Source organism: Lagopus leucura, unplaced genomic scaffold (assembly GCF_019238085.1).
Source record: "Lagopus leucura isolate 7727_CA_CO unplaced genomic scaffold, USGS_WTPT01 Super-Scaffold_100036, whole genome shotgun sequence".
NCBI lineage: Eukaryota > Metazoa > Chordata > Aves > Galliformes > Phasianidae > Lagopus > Lagopus leucura.
The window spans coordinates 1,952,780-1,976,215 of record NW_024962285.1 but is presented as its reverse complement, the minus strand read 5'-3'; the positions used below and the strand labels follow the sequence as shown (position 1 = coordinate 1,976,215).

Below are 23,436 nucleotides of genomic sequence, written 5' to 3'. Positions count from 1 at the left end.
TGAAATAGTTTGTGAAGGTCTTGGGATAATCTTGTGAAGTGGTGTTTGGTTTGGCCAGGCCCCAGAGTGCATACTTGGTTATTTTTACTGCCAAAACACTTGAAGAGTTGTCTCTAAAGAAGATAAAATTCTTCAAGGGTTTGATGTGCTTTTACAAAACAAATTAAATTGGACTCCAGCAATTTTCTTTAAAATGGAACTTATGGCAATCAGTCATGATCCAGTACTGATTTTTTAGTGTAATGCTAAGACATTAAACACAGCTTACAACAGAAATTTGCATGAATTGCTCTCTAGCTTAAGGTTGTTTAATACTGGGAAAAATTAGCAACATATATATTTTCAGTCATTATTACGTTAGAAAATTGCTCAGACTGCCTGTGAGAAGAATAATGACATTTAGTTGTAAATCATAGAATCACAGAATGGCCTGGGTTGCAAAGGAGCACAGCGCTCATCCAGTTCCAACCCCTGCTGTGTGCAGGTCACCAACCAGCAGCCCAGGCTGCCCAGAGCCACATCCAGCCTGGCCTTGAATGCCTGCAGGGATGGGGCATCCACAGCCTCCTAGGGCAACCTGTGCCAGTGCATCACCACCCTCTGGGGGAAAAACTTTCTCCTAATATCCAACCTAAACCTCCCCTGACTCAGTTTAAGATCATTGCCCCTTGTCCTGTCACCATCCACCCTCACAAACAGCCGTTCCCCCTCCTGTTTATAAGTTCCCTTCAAGTACTGGAAGGCCACAATGAGGTCTACCCAGAGCTTTCTCTTCTCTGAGCTAAACAATCCCAGTTCCCTCAAACTTTCTTCACTGGGTTCCATTTATGGATGGGTATTTATAAAGAAATAAATCAGAAGTTGGCTTAGGTTATATTCTTCTAGCCAGTAAATAAATATGAAAGGTTAATGATAACTGCTGCCTTCCTCATGCAGACACTGCTTGCCTGCACTGCAGTAATGAGGCAGGAAGAAAGATGAATGCTGCTGCTTTATTAGAGAGCTGCTTGAACACGGGGAGCCTGCAGTGCTGATCTGCGAACTGTGATTTAGTTTTGAAAATATCACTGTACCCGAGATAAGCAAGTGCTGAAAATGTTTCTTCTAAGGCTGCTGTAAACAGCGAGGTTTTTCAGATTTCCTTGGGTATTGGGAACTGGTTCTCCAGCACTTGTTCAACAGCCTTAGTTAATAATTTCCCCAAAGAAATCTTGTTCTTAAGTACTCTTCCAGATTCCTAATGTGGCTTCAGTCTGAGCTTTAGGCAAATAATAAACTGATTTAAAACCTATTTGGGACACGCATAAATCAATATGGTTCTTTGTACGAATCCCACATAATTAAGTACATCTGGCTTGAGAATGTAAACTGTAGCTAAACTGAATTTTCAAAGAACAAGCTCTGGTTAGGTTTAATATCCATTTAAATCCCTCTTTAAATCTCTTAATTAAATCTGAACTCAAGTGTTATTCTCATAGCCTGTTGTTTTTCAGTCTTGTTTGGTTTTAAATTTTATCTAGATCAGATTGTATTTGATACATGAGTGGTGGTGTCACTGTTTGCATGATTTGGCATTAAAAAAAAAGGCATAGTTTGATTGTTACGTATTTGCAGAACACTTTGATCGTTGGCTTGGAACTGGAACACAGCCCTTGCAAACCTAGACATGTGTTTTCCCATATGTATGCTGCTTTTATGTGAACAAAAACCTTCCTTTTGTATGATAATATCCAATTTTTGGTTCCAACAGTGTCATTACAATACCTTTTTGAAAAGAAGAGAGTGCCATATTAGCCATAAAACTTCAGTAGCACTGTTGAAATCATACCATGTTTAACACTAATTCAAACGCTTTGTTCTCAAGCTCTTTTTCACTACTGGCCATGCAATCTTAGATTTTCTGGTTTTAATTAAAACATTCCCTTTTAATTAAAATTGTTCCAGCACTGTGTTTTGATGCATTAGTATCTGGCAATGCCTCTTTTCTTCTGTCTTGCTGAAAGCAGATCAGATGTAAGTATGTCTTCTTACAGATTGTGGTGATGCTGCTAGTCTCTGCCTAGTTTATTGATTCTGCAGTAATCTGAGGAATCAGTGACACTTCTGTGCACTGCAGAGCTCTCTTTGGCATTCGTGGGGCATTCTTGAGGCATTCTGCTGTCCTGTAAGGCTTTCACTGAAAATTCAGTGGTTCAACTATGTGTATGGCAAATATGGATGTTGTAAAGTGTAGAGGAGTGTAATGGGACTCAAGTTTCATTACAGAGGTCTTATAATATTAGTCCAGAAGATTGAGCTTTATCACAGAATCATAGAATGGCTTGAGTTGGATGGGACCACAAGGATGATCTAGCTCCAGCACCTCCTCACCCCCACCACAGGCAGGGCCACCAAGCTCTACATTTAATACCAGACCTGGCTGCACAGGGCCCCGTCCAACCTGGCCTTGAACACCTCCAGGGACTGGGCATCCACAACCTTTCTGGGCAGCCTGAGACCTTTGTATACCTTCTTACCTCTATCTCTTTTCTTCTCTGGAGCAGAACAGCTGAGGTAAGGAGCTTCCATAAGACAAGTTTTGCTGCATCTACATATAAACCGGGATTTGTGTTACCTGCTGCTTCCCAACACTGCCTTTCTTCCTGCCCCAGCTTGATGGGTGCATGTTCAGTCTCCTTGTCACTGCACGGTGCTGCTTATTCTGCCAGCATGCTGACCAGACTGAAGCAGGTCTGCAGACATACTGCTTACTCTGAAGTGAAGCTATGGGCTTTGCTTGCTTTAACTGGAAGGTGACCAGCAGTTCATATGGCTTTAGGTTTGCTGTCCTTCAGGCCTCAAGAAACCAAGAACAGGGTGGAGAATGGATGCTGAAGAAGAAGGCATAGAAATAAGCAAAGAGGAGAGCAGGGGAGTGGAGGGCAAGAACAGGGCGAAATGTCAGATACCAAGCATAATATGGACAATGGTGAGGAGCTGTTTGGCAGTGCTCAGGGCTGGACTGTCTATAATTTGTTAACCACATGGTAGAAATACACACCAGCGTACTGTCTGTGAGATGGGAGTATTCTGAGCACCTCAACAAGGGGTACCTGCGCTATCACATGAAGTGGTTCAAGTCTTGTGCCAAGGGGAACAAGGCTTAAGAGTAAGAAATAATGCATTGAGCATCAGGCCAGAACCTGAAGTAGCCACCCTTTTTAGATCTGGCTTGTGGATTCAACTTCCTAATGCTTTGGTGTAGTTAGTCTCTCCAGGTTTCAGTGGACTGAGTTTTCCTAAGATGGAAACAGTAGCTTGGCATGTGATATATGAATACAAAGACATTTTATTTAAAAATTCTGTGCTATAGAATCATAGAATAGCTTAGATTGGGAGGGACCTTAATGACTATCTAGTTCTACCCCCTGCCATGGACAGTGTTGCCATCTGGATCATCTGGATCAGATCATGTTGGATCTGTTGCAGCAGATCACACAGCCAGGGCCTTGAGCACCTTCAGGGATTGGGCATCCTTGGCTTCTCTGGGCAGCTTCTGTCAGCACCTGAGCACCATCTAAATAAAATAGGGAACTGGGATGTTAGAGCTGTGCTGTGCGTTGAAAGCAGTCATTACAACAGCAAGCAAAACCTAATCCCAGTCTGAATTATCTTGATATATCTGTGTGAGGTCTAGTTAAAGCAGCAACAAATAGGTTCTTGTACCTTGTCCTATCAGTTATGGTACTCTATGAGTAGTGCTGTTAAAATTGCACTGCTAATCAAAATGCTTTTCAGTGTAGAATAACATCAGAGCCCAAATTAACAAAATTGCATAAGAGCTGGAGATTGTTTTTGTTGCACTCTTGCCACACAGACAGCAAATATTTCATTCTATTTTGCAATAATAAAGTAACAAAACTGCAGATGTTCCTGCTCTGCCCCTCGGTTAGGAAATAAATTTAAAATGACTTCCTTGGTTTGCTCATTTGAATGTCTGTGTGTAGCTGTGTCAGTGCAGAACTGAAAGCAGAGGAAGTTACAGTATAAGAAAAATGAAATTTTAATTTTTCGCTGTACCTGCCCTCTCTCTGCACTTTTGTTCTCCATATGCCATGGACAGATGAGGAATGCTTCAGCTGCTAGAAACCGTCACAAAATAATTTTGCTGGTGGCCGGTTGGATTGGGTGTCCTGGCACAGAATCAGTTATGTGACCTCCGCTGTAGAAGGAGGATGTAGAAAACAAAACAATCAGCAATGCAAATAAAGATATCAGTTTCTGACAAGTATCTGTTTCTAATTTTTCTTTCACTTCATAGCTCACTCTAAGTGTCCCAAACAGAATTTAGTAGAGGATTAGCAGCTTTTATCTGTTTGAAATCTGTCTTGTAATACAATTCTTGTGTAAATTAAATCTCCCTATTGATTGTTTTTGCTCTTTTGAACTGTTAGTTAAAAATTTGCCTGGAAATCTGAAATCCCAAATTGCTTTTAGCGCTACAAGAGTAGAATTCTCTATTAGCTGGAAGTAACACATGATTCTTCCAAACAAGTCCAAGGTCTTCATTACTGAACCTGGGGAAAACAAATGTATAAGACAAAGATATGAGCTTTATGAGATTGGTTGCTCATGAGATAAACAGTGCAGTTGTACGCAGAAGGCATTAAACAAGATTGTAACTAGAAGACTTACATGCTGTTGCATTTATAATCCTGCTAAGAATTCTTGTTCTCTGAAAGGTTTTTCATGATAACTCTGCAAAAAAAATTCCACACCATTTTGTCTGTATGGAAAGACTCTTACAAATTATCTAGAAGTTAGCGAGTAGTGCTGTTTTCTTCCTTCTTGTATTCCAGAAATTATTTGGCTATTGTATAGCTGTTTTGCTTTCTGTCAACCTAAAGGAAGTCTGAAGAAAGACAGAGAAAATAATACGAATTCTGTATTTCAGGGAGTGTTTAATTTTGCAGCCAGCTTTTTCTCTTGTTATTCTGTTTGTCTTGTACTAGGCTGTCCCTGATCTCTTGTTCCTTCAAATGTGCTGCTGTTCTTGGAGATGTGAAAGGAGGGCAGCCGTCAAAGACTTTGCATATGCATTTTTCTCTAGTTCACTATTCAATGAATCAAATTCAAATTCATCAAATTCACTATTTAATGAAACTGTTGCACAACAGAAACACAATTCTGCATGTATTTGGAACATGAGCCATTGTTTGAGTGATTACCTCGCCCATGGACCTGTGAGCAGAGCAGGCTGGCCCATGCTGAGGGGACCTGCTCAAACCCATTCAAGTTGAGTTTGAGGGAGATGAACATCCCGTGCCTCTTACTGCTTTACATGTGCCACTGTTGCTTTGGTTCTGATGGCAAAAAGACTCAAGAGAGGAACCGCGAAGGCAGAGAAGATGAACATATGAGCAAATTCTTGCTGTGGAGCTTGCATGAAGCCTGCAGCTGGGAGTCTAACAATCACTATCCTTGGCAGTCTTTATCCATCATGCATGCCAGGGCGCAGGCGATGCCAGCCTGCAGTGCTGCTGATGTCCATGTGCTCCATCACGCCAGGCGATGCCACGTGCAGCGGTATGCAGGTGATATCTGTGTGCATTGCTTTCCAAATGACAGCTCTATGGGGCAGCCACAGGTGAGAGCTCCACTCTTTGGCACCTGGGAGGATACCTGGTAGGTGGGTTGGTTTCTGCATCCCGGGAGATAAGCAGTGCTGAGGAAGGCAAACGCTTCTTGCTGTGTGCTACAAGATCTCCTCAGAGGTACCAAAAAGCACGTCTGCCACTCTGTGCTAACAAAGGAGGGGTAAAAATCAGAAATCTCCCTTATGAAAATCTGTATCTGGAGAATCTGCCTGTCTGGAAAATAATACTTGTAAAAGACACAGGAAGGGACCAGTGGAGCAAGGCAATGGCCTGCTTCTTCTCTTTGACTTTTCATCTTTAACTTCTAGAAAAAGTCTTTCTGTTAAAACCTACAAGTTAACAGACACTTGCTGAAAAGCTAGTTATGGTTAATTTCATAATGATATCGTGGCACTGTGGCATCCAGGCTTTTCCATGTTAACTATTTGTTGTCCTTTTCCCATTGCACATATCTTTTATCTGAGGTACTGCATGACTGTACTGTTCCTATTCGTGTTGGGCAGCGCGTCTGGGTATTGCAGAAATGTTTACACTGTTGCACTTACTTCTGCTTGGGAAATACTATTTGAGTATTGGTGAAACACATTTAAAGTGATGGATGCATCACATAATTCCTCAGTATGTTTTGTAAATGCTGCCCTACTTCAGGGCAGTATCTGTTGTTCCTGTCCCATGTGAAGGTCTGTGTTCTGTGGCAGTAATTCTTTATGCTTGAAGAGTAGCAGGGAGTGAGAACCATCACCAGAAACCCATGTATCAGAGACAGGTAAGCTTGTTGGAGCTACAGAAGGAAAATCCTTCCTCTTGTGCTACTGCATGACTTACTTGCTAACTTACAAAGTTTTTGTAATCCTTAGAAGTGTGGTACGTTGGAGTTCACACCTTGCAAGCAGCAGGTAAGAAAATGTTGTTTGTAGTAGCAGTGTGAAAGCTACCACTTCTTTCAGCGATACAGCTTTAGGACCACAGTGTAGTGCAGGACTTCTGCTCCTTGCAGCATTCTCATTTACCTCATCCTTGGCCATTATTGGAAAATAAGATCTTTGTCGTGCTGCATGGCATAGCACATGGGAATCCTCCTTGTGGTTCTGTGTGTGCAGCTCTTTAAGGGTACTCCTCTTTCTGTTGTGAGAGTAGGATACCCAGATGTCCTCTACCTCAGTATCAGTGCTGTTACGTGGCTTCAAACCAGTGTGCAGCAGTAGCCAGCAAAAAGACATGCAGTTGCTCATAAAGAGAAATTATAGACAGTTTACAGGCTATTGGCTGTAGTAGGGAGTCAAAGTGGGGCACAGACCTCATTTTTATGTTATAGAGACTTGCAAGCTCTTTAGCGTAGCGTTCTGGAAGAACAGCAGTTATCAGCAGAGAATGGGAATTACATTAATCGAACAGAGAGAGATTAAAAAAAAATGAATCCATGAGGGTGCAAGGTGTGGAATGCTGCCATACCACTTCCTTCTCGAGAACTGTGCTGTGTTTTCTTTTGCAGTAGGAGATTTATTCTTGCTTCCATAGAAGCTGCTGCTTCTTGAAAGCTTCTTCCTGACGCTTTTAATTCAGTGGTGCTGCTTCCTCTTTTTTGTGAAGCTACACACTGCAGTCCCTTTCCACATTTCAGCACTGAGCTTCAGTATCTCGTTCAGTGCTGATTTTGGTCTACTGTTATTTTAAGATTAACTTTAAATACTTGTAAAATATGCTTATTGCATATTTTGCTTATTTTCCTGCTTAAGCTGGCTTTGTGCTATCACAGCTGCCTTTTAGCAGAACTTTGTTAATTTTTCTAAGTAAGCCAATTGCTGATCAGTAACTGTTCCTCGTGCAGTATTTCTACATTAGTACTATAAGAAACAGGGACAATCTGCACATAATTTACAAATGTTTTAGCAGAGAGTGTATGCAGGACTGCACTTCAGTCTATCCATCTATCTTTCCCAAACTTTGTGGCTTCTGGACTGCTAGCCACTGAAATTTAGAATTAAAATCCATTTTCTATGTGTGCCACACAAAAAAAAGATTCAGTTTTCCACAGGGAACTGTACCATCCTTTCAGAAGTTGTGCCTATCCAAATACCTGGTTTGTAAGGAGTTTTAAGCCCTTCATTTTAGGAAGTTACTTTTTTTTTCCCCAAAAGTCAATCTGTCCTATGAAATTTAGTTATGTTACCAGATCCTATTTTTAGACTTCTTGTTTTGCACTGCTCACTCTGTATCACATGCAGAGTTTATGAGTAAACAGTGCTTGTCAAGCTTCCAGGCTATGCACTCACCAGAGGACTAGAAGTCAGCCTAGGTTCTGTGGCAGCTGCAGGAGAGAAGAGTATCATCCCTTACCTGGTCAAGGACTTTGTGCATGGCTCTGCTTAGCTTTTTAATAATCTATATTGTTTGGTACTTCTGCAGGTGCTCTAATGAAGTTTATTGCAGTTCATTCACAGAGTGCAGACTCTAAAGGTGATAACGTCCTTACGGTCTATTGCCATCAGAAGTCACTGTTCAACACAAGATCAGAAAATCACCTCCCTAAATTCTCCTCAGTGAGGAATGGAGCTGAGTGAGGAGACGTGATCTTGACCCTGTAGGGAAGAAACTAAAGTTAAACATCAGTGTTTTCTCATCGGTTCCAACAGCTCTGACGTTTCTGAGATTTCAGAAACGTAAATATGCTGAAGTTGACCTTTAGGTACAAGTCTCATTAACTCTCCATGTCTGTCCATCATCTAAAATAATGAAGGACATCTTTTGTGTAAATCTGTTCCTGGAAGGCTCGTGGTACCAGGTGATCTTCTGGTTACTCTATCTCTCTGCCAGCACTCCCTTAGATTTAATCTAAGGTCCCCACAGGCTGTTGCAGTCCATCTTGACTAGCATGATGCATCTTCCTGTTCCTCCTCTATTCCATTAGGGTTTTCTGAGTGGTTTCAGTCTACTGTCCAGTAATTACCCCAAAGCTGCGGTCAGGAAGCTTGTGGAGGAGTAATTTAATTTTTTCTTTTTTTGATTGAAAATGTGGCTTCTTTAGATAGTGTAGTGATTTTCTTTCTTTGGTATCATGTAGGACTTTCGCATTTGCTTTCATTCTCTGTGCTTTGAAATGCATTGAAGGGTGCAACTGCTGCCCTTTGGCACCTCACCAGAGGCTATGAGACCTGTGGGAGACAGCTAGCTGCTGGAGGAATGATCGTAGCAGACATGTGGAGTTGTGCATCATGCCAGTAAGAAAGGTTCTGCATTGCCAAGTGCGTTTAAAATGAGATCTTAGCCATGGGAGAAGTACATGGCAAAAGGCAGTCCTTATCGTGAATAAAATCACTCAAAATAGCATGAGAAGTGCTCACTGCTGAAGTTTTATTTACCCTAGTCTGCACAGCAAATATGCTGCGGGTGAAGAATTGAGACCAACCTTCCCAATGCTGTGCTGTTATTTGCGAGACCATCCTTCCTGCTTAGAGCATATTTTATGAGCACAGATGAATGTTGCAATTCAATTTTTTTTTCCTTAATTATTTTGAATGCACCCCTATTCTGTGCGGCTCAGAGCCTTCTAGTTTCATCTTGAAGTACATCTTAACTAGGCTCTGCAGAGAAGCTCACCTCTGCTGTCATCTCAGCCATAGCCTTTCCACTCTGCTTTTGTCCCATTCACCAAACTAAAAATAAATTCAGTGAATAAGTGGGAAAATACAGTTCCTTCTGGCTGTGATTTCACCGCAGACAGTGCCATTTGGAAAATCAGCTTGCTCATTGTTCCCACTGCTTTTGTTCTGCGGGTGCATGTTCTGTCCTGTTGTGTGATGAGGTGGAATTGTTGCAGAGGACCCTTTCTCTTGCTGGGTTGTACGACAGCGTTGTGTGGTATTACAAATGATGCACGCAGGCATGTAGGTATTACAGGCATTACATGTATCACACAGGCATCAGGTGATTTCTCCAGGCAGGAGAGGTGCGTTGCACTGTTCAGGGTGGCTAACGCGACACTGAGCACAGATGGAAGGCAAAAAATGTCGAGCTTCTGCTGCTGCTCCTCACCCTGCGAGCATTCGCGTAGTCACTCCATGTTAGCTGGTGTCATTAAGGATAAAAGGAAGGAGAGAAGATTGAGGTTGGATGTCAGGGGGATGTTCTTTATAGAGAGAGTGGTGAGGTGCTGGAGCAGCTGCCCAGAGAGGCTGTGGATGCCCCGTCCATTCCTGGAGGTGTTCAAGGCCAGGTTGCATGGGGCCCTGGGCAGCCTGGGCTGCTATGAAACGTGGAGGTTGGTGGCATGGCATGTGGAAAAGGAGTTGGAGCTTCATCATCCTTAAGATCCCTTCCAACCCTGACCATTCTGTGATTCTGTGAAGATACTAAAGGCCACATTCGAGATAGTAGCTGCTGTAGAAATGCAGTTAAGGCTTTGGAAGCAGTTGATTTAAGTTAGATGTGACTGTTGTGGTTAGCAGGGCCCTGTGTGTCAGCCAGTTGCTGCAATCACAGTCAAGGCTGTTCCTTGCCAAAGGATTTTTTGGCCCCCTGTGCTTGCTTTCTCATACCCTGCTGGCGAGCTGTAACAAGTAAAACTCCACCCTTTCTAGAAACCAGGGAGATTGAAATGCATAACCAGCAACTGCTGGCAAGGGAAGTGAGAGTTTCTGTTGAGGTGCTGCTGCTTTTCCAGACGGCGGCTGGTGTGCTTGCTCCGAAAGGGGCGGAATCTCCTGAGCAGCTGAGCACTGATTTGCTGAATTCGCAGACTTTTCCCCTTAAAATCCCAACCCTCCTCTTTTTTTTTTCTCTTTCTTCCTTCCCCCCTTTTTTTTTTTTTCTCCATTTTTCAAGAAGTTGGCTTGCAGCTCCACAGGGCGCACCTCAGCATCTGGTGCCCATTTCGCCATGAGCCTGGAGGCAGACGAGTCCCGGGAAGGTAGGGAAGCGGCCCCGCCAGCTTCTGGGTGCACAGGGGAAGGGAGAAGTGAGCAGCAGCCCTGCCTGCACAGAAATGCAGCGTACAGAGAGCCCGGGATGTCTGCCTGCCCTGGCAATGGCCTGGTGTGTGCGGCGCTGCTGGGTGGCAGAAGCAGCGCTTCTGAGGCCAGAGAGTATTGAAAGAGGAAGGTTTCACTTTGGAAGTGCTGTGTCTTTGGACAAAAGAAGAAGTGGTGCGTGGGGGAAGCAAAAGGTCGTTGTTTTGGGATTAGATGGTTCTCGCTTCCCTGCCAGGCTATGAGCAGCGCAGGGCCGAGAGCTGCGTGTGGTGTTGGCTGGGAGGAGGGGGCTTCCTCCGAGCTCCTGCCCACAGAGGCTGCTGGTTCCGGAGGGGAGCAGGGCTGGGTGTGTGTTTCCGAGGGCACAGCTCGAGCCACAGTGTTTGGTGACTGTGAGCAGTCCTTGCAGAGGCTCAGGCTGATAGGGATCCAGTGTGGCTCAGCGGGCAGCAGGTAATCCAAGCGCTTTGCATTTGGTGGAAGCAAGAACTTGAGAATTTCAGCTGGCCTTCCCCTCGCATTCTTACAACTTCCCCTGCTTCAAGATAAACATTATTAGGGACCTCTGCCCGCTTGCTTGCATGAAAGTGTGTTTTCTTGCTGTCGGTTTGGACTGGGTCAAACTTAGTGGTAATAATGTAGTAGAACCCAGTTAATAACAGAGGATTACAAAGATGTCCAGTTTTCTTATTTAATTCTCCAATTTTCTCATTGAATGAATGGGTGAGCTCAAAGGCAACATTTTGGAACAGCAAAAAAGTATTCCTCTGTACAAGCTGCTTGAAAAGGGAATGTGTAAGAAAGAATGTGTCTGTGTGAACGTTCCCCTTTGGTATTACAGGAGATCAGCAAGTGTGCCACAGCAGGACCAGCCCTCTGCTTTACTTACAGGAATCTTCAGACAATTCTACCAACTCGGCTATACTTGAAATGTAAATCTTCCTCTTTAAAGAAAGCTTTTACCTTCCCAGATGACTCAGAATCTGAAAATGCGCTGAAAAGATTTGTGTCTTTCTGTGCCTATTATTTTGTTTGCTGTGGTACAGATTGAGATGACAGGATCTCCGTGCTGGGAAGAAAGGATTTAGAGCAAGTGACTGAGATGGGAGAGGAGGAATAACTTCTTGGTTAGCTACTTTCAGCTGGGAAAATACTTGGGGTTTTCTGCACTGTGATTTTAATAGGCTGGAGTTGAATGTAAAAACATAAATAAATGTTACAGAAAGATGAGGTGAAGATACCGGGGAGAAGGGTTTTCAGTCAGTCAGTAAATGCATTCCTGGTAACTCATTCCCATCTCTAAAGGAATAGTTGAGAAGCATGAGAAAAGAGGGTTTGGGGCATAGTGGATAATTCCAGTGGATAAAACTAGAACTAACAGGTGAATTTGTAGTGATAAAGTTCTTATACTGCTTTTGCCTCGTGAGATTGAACATGATGTGAAAGATAACACTGATCACAACACTGAAAAATACAGTCTGTGTGGTGGTTGAGTGCATGCAGCATGAAATAGACTTTCAGAATTCTTCAGTTGTCTCTACCTCATTAAGAGTAGAGCTTGTGCTTTTTTTTTAAACTCACTGTGACAGTGGGTGGTTGATAGTTCATGTGGGTGCAAAACTGAAGGTCTCTTTAAAGAGAAGTCCTGATTTGCCCATGAATTGCGAGGCCTCGCCAGGGGATTAGTAGGTAAAGTTCTGTGACTACAGCAAGGGATGCAGGCTGTGTTCAGGTGATTGTAAAGTATGTGTTTTGCCATATTCTGTAAATTTCAAGGCCAGAGCTAGCAGTGAAAGTGCTGTATTTTGTCTGCTACGCACTAGAGAGTAAAAGGAGAAGAAAAGTTCAGGGAAAATGTTATTTTAATGTTTGCGAGCAAAAGCAGGAGGAACCATCTGGACACTGGCAGATGCGTCAGAGATGTGCATCAGTCAGTTGACGATTTTTGTTGCATAGATAAATTGCCTGCTGCAGATGACATTTAGGAGATTACTGGTGCCTTAAATATCGTGTGTGCAGTTCTGTAAATAAGAGCAACGCACATTAACAGTTTGGAATTTTGTATCATCATTTCTGTAGGTTATTACAACTTACAATCAATACAACATAAAGGTAAGAATATTTAGTCTTGAATTTAATGTTGGGAAGATAGGAATGGGAAAAAAAAAATGAAGTTTATGAAAAAAAGAGAAGGAGTAATTGTCATCTGGACGCTGTAATGTGGTACCACAAACTTCCCAGGAGAACACTGCCAGAGGTGCAGATGGGTGCAGTTAAAAGCAGGAAGTTAGCACCTGAGAGAAGGAGAAATGGTGAGAAATTTGGAGTAAATATGTCAAGTACCCACTCAAGTCAAAATCATTTTAACGTAAGGTTTCTAATGTAGTTCGGAGGTGTGTACAATTAACGAAGCAAGGTACAGGAAGCCTGATAAAAGCAACTTGAGGACACAGGTAAATTTCTGTGGTTTGTAATATAGCTTCTGCAGCTACATCTTCATGTAGGCACTTGCCACTCCCAGTCAGAGCACTTAGAAAGAACACTGGCTTTGTTTTCCTGACCCAGGCAGGGTAACTTTTGAGATAAGCTATCTGCAGACAGATTAGATGGAGACTTAGTGGTAGGCAGACGGTTGGATGATCTTAGAGGTCTTTTCCAACCTTGGTGATTCTATGATTCTGTGACTCCCATTGCCTCTTCTACCGGTATTTTTCTACTGTGCATGACGTATGGGGTCTACACTGAGCAGCTGTCTCCTGCAGAGTGCTTGGCATGTCTTCATATTCCACATACCATTCCCTGTGCAGTGCAGGCCAGTGGGTGAGCGAGGTGGTGATGTGAATAGAGGCTGGGGCACAAGCACTAGCTGTGGGTGGAAGGCTGCCTTAGGGAACCACTGAAACTCTGAACAGGTTAATCATTTAGCTGCAGTTGCTGGGCTGAATGCTAGGTTGCCTTGGGAAAGATAATTAGGATAATTATGCTTACGCAATCAAACCTTTTAATCCATAGTGAACTGCAGGCCTTAAGTGTTTTAATTGTGAATAAGGTGCCATTCCTTGAAGAGAAGGCATCAGCAGGAAGAAGCAAAGACAGGCTGCGGGGAGCTTTTGGAGATCATCTGGCACGATCTCCCACTCAAAGCAGAGACAGCTTTGAAGCCAGATCCAAACTTGAAGTTAGCTGAAGCTGTGTAGGCTATTTGTGTGCAGTCAGGCTATTGGCATCTTCAGGAGTGTGGCTCCCACAGCTTCTTTAGCTCCAATATTGACTGCTCCCTCTGTGAAGAATTTATTCCTGACATCAAGTGAAGATTTCTTCTGCTGCAATGTGTCTGTTGCCCCTTGCTCTTCTGTGCATCTCCAAGAGGAACCTGGCTGCACGTTCCCCATAACCCCTCAGTAACAAGATGGATCTACTAGTCAGCTGTCCTGTTAGCTTCTTCAGGCTGAGCAAGCCCAACACAGTTCTCTGATCATGCCTCCTTGGATAGGCTTCAGTGTGTCAGTTCCTCTAGCAGAGAAGCTAGGCAGGAGAAAACTGGACACAATATTCCACTGACAGGAGGATGGCATTCTGTTTTAAAATTCTTTTTTTTTTTTCTTTTTTTTTTCAATTTCCAGGAGTTCACCTGCATTCAGAAAAGCTGCAGTACTTTGACAGTGACATTTCAAAGTTCAGGAGCTGTCTGAACAAACAGGCTCTAAGAAATATTTTTGTAATCCACGAGCCAGTGATATTGTAAGGAAGAACCCGGACAGCAATGTAGCCATTCCTACCTTCAGACTGAATTCATCCATGATTGCTTTCATTAGTAACAATTACCATTTGGTCAAGCCTTCTATCAAACATGATGAGTTTGGTTTTAGTGTTCATTGGGTTATTTAAATATTGCTTTCTGAGAAAAGTATTGCTTTTTCTCCCTCGTTTAGAGTAGTTATAAACACATTTGGCTAATAATTAAAACAGATGAAATCTATATTCCTAGTATTTTCTCAACCTTCTGAAGTGATTTTTTTTCCAATTGTTTTATGATCTGTGGTAAGAGCCAGCCTTTCATAGAGAGGCATGAAAAAACTACTACCTTTTATGCTACTTTTTCAACAGAACTCATATTTTCCCATGCATTACATTCAATAAAATAAGTAGAAGGTTAAAAATGACCTGACGTGCTTTGTGATCCGTTTGAAATCAATGTTCATCTTTAAGGATGAAATTTTCACCTTTGTTCCTTGACTGGACGCTTACAATTCCAGTGTTTATGCAGTAGGCGTACAGCCGGTTAGTAGCAACCGTTGCTGTGTGTGACTTTGTGAGAAATTGGAGTGCTTATACCGAAAGTTACGGTGTTAATAAATCTCTCCAACCTTACAGTTAGTTTTATACGTACTGCTACTAACATTATTTTTACTGCGGGAGGTACAAAAGTTGCTGCTTTTCAGTTTTTCTCTCGTTCTGCCCCTTTCTTTGTTGTGTGAGTTGTTTACTTTTAAAAGCATATGTGCAATTTGTATTCTGTAGACACACCTCTGTAATGACTTCTGAGCAGAAAAAATGTGTGTGATTAATGATGCACATGTGTCTGCCAGCAGACTGGCACGGCATCAGCACAGACCTCCAACTTGCCCTCACTTGGGCACAATCTTGTTCTAGGTGATGAAGGGAGAAACTGGGAAACCTGTTTTGTATTCTACATTGGTGACTTTGTTATAAATTTTTCTTTTCTTCATAACATTCCCTGTCTTGGTTGGGGTTTGAAGTTTGGTTTGGTTCAGTTTCTTTAGTTGGTTCTAGTGGCTGACCCTGCACGTAATAAGGGATTTGAAACTAGACAATCACTGTGGTCCCTGTTTTTCAACCCAGGCCATTCTATGATTCTATGATTCCCTGTCATAGTTGTGTTTGGGTGCTGGTTTCTGTTGCTTGACTGGCCAAAAGTGAAATGCAGAGAGCCCTGCAATGCTGTGGCAGGTTTTGTTTGGAGAACTAGGAGTCTTAACAAATTGTGTTCTGCAGGTACAGTGCAGAGAGAATCAGACACACAATGTGGAAGGTTTCTTGGAAACCTTTTTCCTTACTTGTTGCTGAACTCAGGATCAGTGTTTTTTAACTATACAGTTTAGTAAAGAACAATCAGCCAGTCTTATCTGCATACCAATAGAATCTGTATTTTGTTTTGACTCTGCAGTACATGAGGGCTGCTCTGAAAGTAATGCCTCCTTTTGACAATATTTGCCCATGATCTCACAAGTGGATGCTGGTGGGATGGCAGCAGGGGCTGAACCTTCCCGTTCCAGGCTGTTGCCGTGTGACAGATGGCAGCAAAGGGGAGTCTGACAGAATGGTGTCTGACGTGGACATGCGGATAAAGCAAAGGGCTGTGCCTGTATTCCTTCATTTGGAAAAAAATGGTGCTCACCGACACTCGTCAAAGCTTAATGGAGACCATGCCGTGGACATGAGCACACTGGGGCAGTGGATGGTGCGTTTCGGTGGTGATGACAGTGACAGTGTGTCACCTCCACTGGTGCAGACTGTTATCAGCGTGACGTGTGGGCTCTTGCTCATCACTGGTGAAAATCATAGCTGATGCTGGTGACTGTGTTGAAAAATAGTGCTTTGTAGGTGAGACTTTCTTCTGTCAAACGGTGTCATTGTGCTCTTCGTATCTGTTGTCGCTTCCATGGAAGTCAATAGGAAGCATCACTTCTGACGCAACCTGCATAATTTATATCTCTCCCACTGGAGAAGAGGTGCCAGTGGAATGCCATCCTGTCTGTAGGATGCAGACAGTGGAGCGCAGCCGACGCCGACAACAACAGAGGAATGGAACTAGAAATACAGGAAAAGCGCTATTATTTGCACAGTCAGTGAAAGACTCTCAGACCTTTCTCTCATTTAAACTGTCTTCTGCTGTGGCTTTCTTTACACACTATTCAAAATACTCGCTGTTTGCATTTTGACTGCGAAGTTGCTGCTTGTTCTTAGCAATTATTTTCCCTGTTCCTCTCGGGCCAGATTGTTGTCTTCTCTCTACCTTGTGGGCAGGTATCAGTGCATCGTGTTTTTTCCTACATGTGTCTTTAACTTCCTCTTTTTTCTCTTCTCCTGGATAAAACTCTAAGTCTCTTCATGCGTTTAGAGTTCCCTTGGTCTGCCTGTCATTGTGATTTTCCTCTCGCATTCAGCTCTATATCCTGTGCCTACAGCTAAGGTTTTGTTTTGCTAATGAGACATTCTCGTTGTTGGCATGGTTTGAAAAGCCGCTGGATATCTCTTGTTTATCTGCGCACCATTTGCTTGTTTTGAAGGAATGACCTCGACTGTGCTTTATTTCACATGGAAAGATTTGTGCACTATTGCTATTAAGTGTAGATATGGAGGAACTCAATGTATCCCTAAAAAGGCCGAAAGCCGAAATCTAATCCCTCAGCACCTGTCGGTACATTCCAGCAGGGATGGCACGTGGTGGCGAAGGAGTGAAAGGGCTCTGCTCTCTGTGACTGCTGAGTTGTTGTTCTCGGTTTCATATCCAGTAAGGTTTAAAATATGCCTTGTAGCAGTCATCAGAGGTTAATACAATTTTTTTCTTACTAAAGCAAAACTATTCATAGAATCATAGAATGGTTTGGGTTGGAAGGGACCTTTAAGATCGCCCAGTTCCAACCCCCTGCTATAGACAGGAACACCTCCCTTGAGAGCAGGTTGCTCACATCCCCATCCAGCCTGGCCTTGAGTGCTTCCAGGGAGGGGGGGCATCCACAGCATCTCTTGGCAGCCTGTTCTAGTGTCTAACCTATGAATTAAAGTACATACAGAGACTAGGAGGGAAAAAAAAAAAAACTTTCAAGAAGGCTTTTTGAATTTCTGCATCAGCTTCAGAATGTGTCATGTGCAGCACAGGGTGGCTCTGGGAAGCACAGGCATAACCGGAATAACTTGCTGGCATAGACTGCTCTCATGGGACTGCAGTACTGCACATACATTTTTGTGGGTAATAGCATCCTTCCTGCAGCACTGCCTGACTTTAACCTGCAGGTTCTTTGTTATTTTGGTGGTTCTTCTCACCTCCTTATTGAAAACAAACAAACAAACAAACAAAAACACCAAGAAAATTTGTTTTCTGTTTTCTGAAGTGTGTGCTTCTGCAACTGGAAAGTGGGTCTTTCCTTTTCTTCTTGTTCTGGCATTGCAGTACTCTCAAGTTATGAATTAAATTAAATAGGAAGATCATGAAGACAGAGGAAAAGTTGCTACTTTTTCTGTCCCCAGTGTCTCAACAGTTCTGGGACTTTGGAGGACCATCACTGATGGTCACACATACTTGGAAAATATAGGGCTGTGTATCCAGCTTGGCATCTGGGGAAGCAGTGCTCCGCCGTGGGGCATGCTGCTGCTGTTCTGTGCATGGGCTTCTTGCTTCAGCTGCAGCCTGTGCAGAGGCAAGCATGCTTGTCCACACAGGAAGCCAGGCAGGAAATCACTTGCCACGTTTCTCAAAACTGTGTGGTGCAGTCTTTCAAATGGTGCTTGAAGTGCTCGGTTGGTGCTGTTGCTTTTCTGCTATGTCTCTTTTCTCCTGGAAGTGTCCTGAGTTCCTCATCCAAAGTCTCCTGTGCTTTCTGGAGCTGAGAGAGTATTAGTGCAGGATGTGCCCCGCCAGCCATTAAAGTGAAAGCAGTCTCATGTGACTGCGTAACAGCTCTGCAGTCAAATTCTGCACACCAGCATGCTGAGTACATAAATCAGAAATGCAACCCATGTCAGAAAGTTCAGATCCTGAACTTGCCCATGGCATTTAGCAGGGTTCACTGGAAGTCTTTGTTGGGTAGTTTTGTTATTTTTTTAAATATCTATCCTTATGACAGCAAGCTTACAGACATTCAGTGACTAAGCGTTCATTGTCAGTATGCATGAGATTGAGTACACAGAACCTATCTGCTGGCACCATTGCATCTACACTTTCTTGTTATCTTATGGGAAAAAAATAATTTCTGTCTTGGCTTAAAGCAGTGAAGTCATCTGATTCTATGTCGTTGTTGTTGTTTCTTTTAATGTGTTTTCTTTTAAGCATAAATAAGTTGAGAAATAGGGTGTTTGGTAATAGCTATTTGCCACAATACAGAGGGAGAAATACTGCCCTCCACATCAGGAGAGAATGAGCATCGTGCTGTGACAGCCTCCTTAGTGCTTTCACACCGGGCTCCTGAGAGCTCATTAAGATGGAATTCTTCATTTTCATTAAAAGTTCACATTTACAGCATGGTTTTAAAGGGAGGGGGGGAGGAAGGGAAAGGGGGGAAGAAGTGATATGTTTGGAGGAAAACACGTTTGGAATGCTCCATATGCAGTATTTCTTTGTTCACCAAATAGCTGATGTCAAGCATAAATACTGTTGTTTGCAAAAAAATTGAGCTCTGTAATGACAAAGCTCTCAGCTTTGCAGAAGATGGTCTCTAGAAAGTTGTTTGCTCCTCTGATGTCCCTGTAATCCCTAAGGTCCTGTGTTTCCCCCTTGGATCTGCTCTCCTCAGTCTGCCCTCCGGTGCAGAGGGACACCTCCACCTCACAGGGCAGCCTCCCAGAGGAGTTTCAGGGAAGTCATGAGAAAAGCAGCCCATGAGATGCTTAAATTTAGTGAGATGACCTGCCCAGCTGCCAGCCAGGAGGGAGGTGACCTTACTGCAGCAAGGCCCGTGCCATAGGTGCACTCTCAGTGCACACACAGCGACCTGTAGGGCAGCACCAAGGCCATGGCCGTCACCTCGTGCTGGGCTGCTCTCCCCCCACCCACCCGGCTCCCGGTTAGTGGTAGCAGTGCCGTGCTGCTTGCTCAGCACTGCAACTTCCTTCCAGCTCTCTGTTAGAGGAAGTGAAACCACTGAGACATATTTTTGCATTCTGAGGTGCCAAAGTAAAATGAAGCGCTTCGGGCGGACGAGAAAGGTGGCTGAGAAGAGTGGCTGATACGGAGAGAGGGAGGAAAGTGTGTCTGCTCCGTGATCATTTCTGACTGCAAAGGGTGTGATAAAGCATGTGCTACGTTTAGCGGAGGAAATAAGAGTTGTTTTCCCTCGGATAGCGCCGTCCACATTGACAGTTGCAGTTCCATTTGCAGAACAAGTAAGTAATTGCTGTTCTTAAGAGGAAGCTTGTGTGCAGGAGTCCTGTGAGCGTTCTGTTTAAACTCAGCTTGACTGAAGTGTTTGGCTGCAAAAGGTGCGCTCGTTCTTTCTGGCAAAGGTGGTGAGGAAAAATGTGCTTAGGGAACAAAAGCAGCCCGCAGGTCTTTTTTTGATTGACTGAGATGCTGAAGTGTGAAACTCATGCATTCTCCCATTAAATTAGAAAACGTGTAATCACACAGGGAAGAAGCAGCTGGCTAGTGCTGTATTGCTCACCCTTTAATAAAGGAGTTGTAGTTATCAAATACTTTCAGTTAAGGTTGGAGAAGAAGTAGGAGTTTGTGTCTGCTTGGCCTGGAGGACAGCCTCCTTTCCCTTCCTGGGTGGAGCCCACCCGATTGCCCAAGCCAAACAGTCAAAAACAAACTGTTTTAGAATTCAAGGATTCTCTGTTTGGCGTCTACAGAGTTTGTTTTCATTAGAAGAGAAGAAAAACAAAAAAAGAAAGCGTTTTCAGACCCTATGTTTACAAAGTAAACTTGAGGTATGTGAAATACATGTGAATGGCTGAAGCTGGGCCTGCTGGGGCTGCAGGAAGGCAGTGGTCTGTCCCTGAGCTGTACAGGAGGTGCAAATAAGCGTAGATTTGATAGTTTTGAAGGTTGAAATGCGTTCTGGGATCTACTGAAATGTTCACAAAAGGATTCCTTAATGAGGTGGCATTACAAAGTGTGGTGGGAAACCATTAACCCATCCTTTGTGGCTGTTTCCCCAGTCAACATAAGACACGGATGAACTTATGTGTATGTACTGCATGCACTTACTGCTCTGAAAACCAGCAGCCTCGGACTGCACTCGGAGAATCCCCATACTGACCAGGATTTTTGTTTACATGACGTGTGTTACATAGAACATATGTGGGATCTGAAATGCACTGATTACATGAAACGTGAAGGAGGGAGATGTACAGTAGTAGACGCAGGGAATTAGCATTTCTAATGGAAAAGCACTGGGAATTGTCGTTACTCGTGGTTTCTTATTCCCATTAGTGTCCAGTCATAGCTGCTTCCCTGCAAAATACAGGCAGGAATTTGCCAAAAACTGGGCTGAAAATCAGATAAAAGTTCCAGATCATCTAATCGCATAGGGTAGGTTTATTGTCCTAATCAGATACTCCATCAATCCGTATAGAGAAAATACTTTTGAGCAAGTTCTTTTTTTTTTTTTTCTTCAGTTTTCTCAATCCTGTAACAATCTAAAAGAGCATAAACCTAAAACAACAGAATACTAGGGACTGACACATCTTTCTGCAGTTGTACTCAGTAAGATTTCATTATTTCTGCTGTAATTACTGAGAAGTAAGATGAATGGGCAGACATGGAAATACTTCTCAAATAGCATGTGTGTGATGAGGTATTGACTGCATATTTATCTGTTTTTTTCCTTCCCAGTGGCCACGGATGTCTTCAATTCAAAAAGCTTGGCCATTCAGGCCCAGAAGAAGATCCTTGGGAAAATGGTATCCAAGTCAATAGCAACTACTTTGATAGATGATACCAGCAGCGATGTTTTAGATGAGCTCTACAGAGTGACAAAGGAGTACACGCAAAATAAGAAAGAAGCTGAGAAGATCATTAAAAATCTCATCAAAATAGTCCTCAAATTGGCAATTCTCTACAGGAACAATCAGTTTAATCAAGATGAAATTGCACTGATGGAGAAATTCAAGAAGAAAGTTCATCAGCTGGCGAAGACGGTGGTCAGTTTCCATCAGGTGGATTATACCTTTGACAGGAATTTCTTGTCCAAACTGTTGAATGACTGTAGAGAGCTGCTTCATCAGATCATTCAGCGTCACCTGACTGCGAAATCGCACGGACGTGTCAACAACGTGTTCGATCACTTCTCTGATTGTGAATTTCTGGCTGCCTTGTATAATCCCTTTGGACCTTATAAACTTCATTTGCAGAAACTCTGTGATGGTGTCAACAGAATGCTAGATGAGGGGAACATATAAGCCCCTGTGCTAAAGTTGACTGCCTGTGTGTTATCTGTAGATGGAACACTGTTGATTTATGAAGGAATAAGGGAGCATGAAAATGGGGATTTTTTCTTTTATATTGTGACAGATATTTCAAAATAATCTTTGTTAAACTGATTACTTCTTATGAGCTATCTATTGCTATTTGCAGTCCATCTGGAAGAAAGATGGCACGCTACCTTCTTTTACTGTGCTTTGCCTGTGGGAATAGCTGGATAAAGAGAATAGAATAGAAAGGTCCAAATAGACAACAGGTCGTGCAAGACAGATACAGAAAACAAACTAGCTTGCTGTCAGACAATCCAGATATTTACATACGTATTTATAAACCATCAGAGTCCAGTAATGCTGGTAACATGGTGTTGTGGTACACTCTATAATTTCTTCAACTTATTTGTAACATTTATATCTGATTCAGTTGTATTCTTTAATGCAGTCTGCACAGATCGCAGCTTCCTAGTTTGCTCTTGCAAAATATTCAGTTTTGCATAACACCAGTGATGCTGTCACAGCGTCTGAACTGGTTGGTGTATCTGCAGCTCAGTAATGTCTGAAAGGCAATCAGGTGATTCCTGCAGATGTACCCAGATGCTTTGTTTCCTTTGATTGTTTCAGGAACAATAAGCTACAGTGAAGTAGCCTGAGTGGGGGAAAACTATGCGCTAGACAAAACCTGCAGTACAGGCATGTGAAACTGTAAGGTGAAACACAGTGATTTACTTTTGCAATTCCTTAGGATTGTTAGAATCCTGCTAGTGTGGCATAATTCTTTCAGCAAAGGTGCAGGTCAGCTTATTTTGTGCATCGGGCTTATGTACATTCACAAATCTTAATGATCTGAAAAATAAATTCCAAGCCAGTTTGCTTTGTTTACAGTGTATCTAGAAACAAATCATTTTGGGGTTGGATGCTCTTGAACTACTGGAGGAGTGACATCTTGAATCAATTTCTACTCTCACCTCCCCTCCTACCTTTCATTCTTCCTCTTCCTCCTTCATCTTCTCCCTGCCTGGCCCTTGGGGTAAATAAATGTGACTTTCTGTACACTGTAATGTACTTAAAAGTATGAAGTTAATACATTTCAAACACCTGAAGACTTTTGTTAGGAAGCGTATAAAGAATTTGCATTTTATTTAATTGCCAGTTTTTTGCTGTTTGCTGTGTCTTTTTGTTTTAATGAGTAAACCAAAGAATATTTGCACTCTGAACTTTTCATGTTTTTTTTTTTTTCCCTCCTGTTGCAATTTGAATTACAAAGAAAGTACTCGAAGTGTGCAGGCAACCAGAACATTGCAGTTTCTGACATATTGCTTCAGCGTCACTTGTCAATTTTCAGAATGCAGAGTTAACTTTAAATCCTATCCACTCAGTCACTAGGCTTTGAATATCCCCAGAAAGGCACTAGAGATTTGCCAGAGAAATGTGCGTTCAGAACACAAACTCCTTCTGTACAAGTCATTAGAATACAAGAGGGAGAGCTGATTAATATACCGCACTGCTTGGCTGGAGTAACGTGGAAATGATGTAAGAATGGTGCCTCAAAGTTTGAGAAGAGGTAGATTACTTGTTTGACATCTGAATGAGTGTCAGTTAAGGTCTGTCCCTCCTCCTGTTTTACTGAAGTAGTAAACACATTGCACGTTAGCCTACCAGAAGTCCTACCCCAG

At 42.9% G+C, this 23,436-nt stretch overlaps 1 protein-coding gene across 7 annotated transcripts in view; it reads left to right on the top strand.

The window, feature by feature from the left end:
• TNFAIP8 (TNF alpha induced protein 8) overlaps positions 1-22,970 on the top strand; it is a 46,311-nt gene extending 23,341 nt beyond the window's left edge. For 2 of the 7 annotated variants that reach the window (XM_042882842.1, XM_042882839.1), the window contains exon 2: positions 21,180-22,970. In XM_042882842.1, the coding sequence (XP_042738776.1) occupies positions 21,180-21,745 (566 nt within the window). In that variant the 3' untranslated portion in view covers positions 21,746-22,970. Of the gene's footprint in view, positions 1-6,247; positions 6,403-10,381; positions 10,543-10,961; positions 11,057-19,419; positions 19,727-20,137; positions 20,273-21,179 lie in introns of those variants that run through there. The other 5 variants (XM_042882843.1, XM_042882840.1, XM_042882844.1 and 2 more) reach the window with 5 other exon arrangements.
• The last annotated feature ends 466 nt before the right edge of the window (positions 22,971-23,436 follow it).